Source organism: Bison bison, unplaced genomic scaffold (assembly GCF_000754665.1).
Source record: "Bison bison bison isolate TAMUID 2011002044 unplaced genomic scaffold, Bison_UMD1.0 scf7180017864304, whole genome shotgun sequence".
NCBI lineage: Eukaryota > Metazoa > Chordata > Mammalia > Artiodactyla > Bovidae > Bison > Bison bison.
This window is the reverse complement of record NW_011494876.1, coordinates 16,652,742-16,655,639: the sequence shown is the minus strand read 5'-3', so window position 1 is coordinate 16,655,639 and position 2,898 is coordinate 16,652,742. Positions and strand designations below refer to the sequence as shown.

Here is a 2,898-nt window from a genome sequence, read left to right as displayed (position 1 = left end):
CTCAGAGGCAGGGGCTCCCTCGGTCCTGGCCAGGGCCCACCATCAACCTTACCGAAACCAGGTTCGCCACTGGAGCGTCACTTGTGCTGGGCTCCGGCTCCCCAGCTCCTCCAGCTGTTCTTGGTTCAGCAGCGGCCGCTCCACATGGTAGTCTCGCCGCCTCAGTTCCATGGCCTGCGTCCTGGACAGCAGTGCCTGTGTGTCCCTCTCTCTGGTGGAGGGTGGGGGTGGGGTGGGCAGTGAGGCCAGAAACAGTGTGGGCACAACCTGGCCCAGCCTCCCCTAGACCTCCACCCGGGGCTTGAGGATGCCCCACCTGGCTTTTCTAGGTCTCAAGATCTAGACAGGTCCAACCCCCCAGCCGCCTCCTGCAGGCCCCAAGGCCCACGCCCAGGCAGGGGCAGTACCTGAACTTTGGCTAGTGGAAGACTCTTGCTGGGCCAAAGTCCCCCACAAAGAGACAGCAGGATGAGCATAAGCCACACTTCAGCCCAGGTGTGGCTGCCCAGCCTTTGGTGTTCTGTTCACCAATCTAGCTCGCAGGCTGACTGCTCCTCCCAGCCTCCTCCCCCAACCCCTGCTCTCCGCCAGCCAATCCTGTCCAGTCTGAGTCCTTATCCAGCCGCCCCACGAACCCAGTGTGTGTTGTCTGAGAGTGCAGACAGGGGAGAAGGAATCCAGCACACCAGGCAAGCCTCTTTATAGGAGGAGGCAGCTCTAAGAAAAGGAAAGCATCGGGGCTAAGACTGCCCCCAGAACTCCAGTCACACCGTCCAGGTGGTAGGCAACTGAGGCCCCATCTGGGAAATCCAGGGGCATGGTTCTCACCAAGATGGAAGAGTTTCGAGCCTGGAAAGGGACGCTGTCTTACTAGTGGGGGACAATCTCACTTGAGAAGATGATCTCTGGGAGGATCTCGCCTAATAGGAAGCTCTTCCCTAACAGGTAAGTTTTCACCAGCTAGGTGAGGTCTGTCCTGGGGAGAATCTCTGATCTGCCCAGTGGCTACCATCTGAATAAGAGGAATGATCTCACTGGAATAGGAGATCTGGGGGGTGGGAGGGAGTTCTTAGGGTTCCCTGATGGCTCAGTGGTAAAACAAATAAAAAAAACGCCTGCAATTCAGGAGATGCAGGTGCGATCCCTGAGAATCCCACGGACAGAGGAGAGGAGGCTGGTGGGCTACAGTCCATGGGGTCTCAGAGTAGGACATGAACGATCGATCGACTGAACTCACAGGCTTGGGGAAGGAGTTTTTACCTGGGGCACGCTGTCACCTGGGAGAAGCTGTCCCAGAAATAGTTCTTCCTTGGGAATAGGAGCTCTTAGAGAGTGAGCGCTTACCTGGGGGAAAGTTTTCACCTGCCTGGGAACTTCTGATCAGGAGGGACTTCTCACCTAAGGTAAGCTCTGAGTGGGGAAAGCTCTCACCTAGGAAGGGATCTCAGAGGGGGAAAGCTTACCTGGAGAGTAGCTCCCCTCTTCAGGGGGAAAACCTTCACCTGTCAGGAAATTTCTGCCCTGTGAAAAGCTCTGACCTACGGTAAGGTTCCCAGCTGGCGGGCAGGAGCTCACCTGGAAAGGGCCTCTAACCTGGATGTCCCGGTGGAAGGAGGGAGTGGAGTGGGTGCAAGGACGATCCTGAGACTATTGGCATTGCCGACTCACAGAGATCTTTGAGCCCCCCTCGCCCCTCCTCCGTGAGTCACTTGAAGTCTTAAAGGGCGCCCACTCCCGCCCCCTCGCCTCCCCCTGCCGCCGAACCCGCGCTTGGAGGGCGGGGCCTAGCTCTTTGGCCCCTCCCTCTAGGAAGGCCCGGCACCCAGAAGGGCCGGAGATCTCATTCCCGGACCAGTTGCATCGCTGGGTGGACTTAAGCCCTCGCTATGGACACTCTTGCAGCCACGTCCAGGGCCCCAACGCGCCGCACCGGCGCACCTCCTGGGCCGGAGCTCCTCCGCACACAGCCGCCTCCCGGCGGCTCCCGGCTAGCCCTCGGACGGCGCTGGAGCGGCTTTCCTCGCAGCCTATAGGGGCTGGGGTCGCGCGGGCTCCCGCCCCATCCCTCGCTACGGTTGGGCAGCCGCCTGCGGAAAATCCACAAAGCGGTAAACAGAGGCGCGGCAGGCGGGAAATGCCTGCTCGGAACTCGGTGGTGCCCCCACCCCTTTCCTAACTAACCCAAGCCGGGGGCCTGCTCGGGGGCCAAGGGCTGGTCCTCCCCTCGGGCACTCGAACACGAGGAACCGAGGCCGCGCCCTGCACTCACCCCGGCGCTTCCGACAGCCCCATGGCGGGTGGGCATCCAAGAGGCGGTAGCTACCAAGCTCGGGCAAGAGGCCGCTACGGCCCTAGAGGCGGGGCCGGGACAGAGGCGAGGCATGAGGCTCACTCCCCGCGGCCAATCCCCGGGCAGAACGGGGAAGGCTTGGGCCAGTCAGCGTGCTGAGGCGGGGCTTAAGGGACGCTCCGCCGGCTCAGCGAACCCCAAGGAGGGAGATTTAACCCTTTCCTTCCCCTATGGCTTGGCTCTGGCTCCTCCTCGTGGCCCGACTAATTCTCTTGCCTGAGCGGGTTGTGGGACTAAGCGGGATTAAGGACCTGAGCTGGTTCCTGAGTGGTATGGGGCTGACACTAAGTCCTGGCTTCTTGCGGAGGGTGCCCTCGGGGTGGGGAGCAGAATGTCTAGGGGCGCGGCTGATGACCAGAGCCTTAGCTCTCCGTGGGGTGTCCGGGTCTGTGGGGCTTCTCATGCCTCCATGAGGGCACCACCCTCAGGCTTTGACCCTGAGATCTGGCATGTCTCTAAGATCCGAGGGGCTCAAGGGCTCCCTTCAACGCTGGGCCCACAGACCTGAACGTTTGCAAGCTCCGCCCCCCACCCCGCCCCCGCCCCCA

At 61.4% G+C, this 2,898-nt stretch overlaps 1 protein-coding gene across 2 annotated transcripts in view; it reads right to left on the bottom strand.

Annotated features, from left to right (window-relative positions):
- Positions 1-2,557, bottom strand: part of SLC26A6 (solute carrier family 26 (anion exchanger), member 6) — an 11,042-nt gene extending 8,485 nt beyond the window's left edge. The window contains exons 1-2 of one of the 2 annotated variants that reach the window (XM_010851900.1): positions 2,270-2,557; positions 53-211 (exon numbers count right to left, since the gene is read on the bottom strand). In XM_010851900.1, coding sequence (XP_010850202.1) covers positions 53-211; positions 2,270-2,292 — 182 coding nt within the window. In that variant the 5' untranslated portion in view covers positions 2,293-2,557. Of the gene's footprint in view, positions 1-52; positions 212-407; positions 1,084-2,269 lie in introns of those variants that run through there. The other variant, XM_010851901.1, reaches the window with a different exon arrangement.
- Between the last annotated feature and the right edge of the window lie 341 nt (positions 2,558-2,898).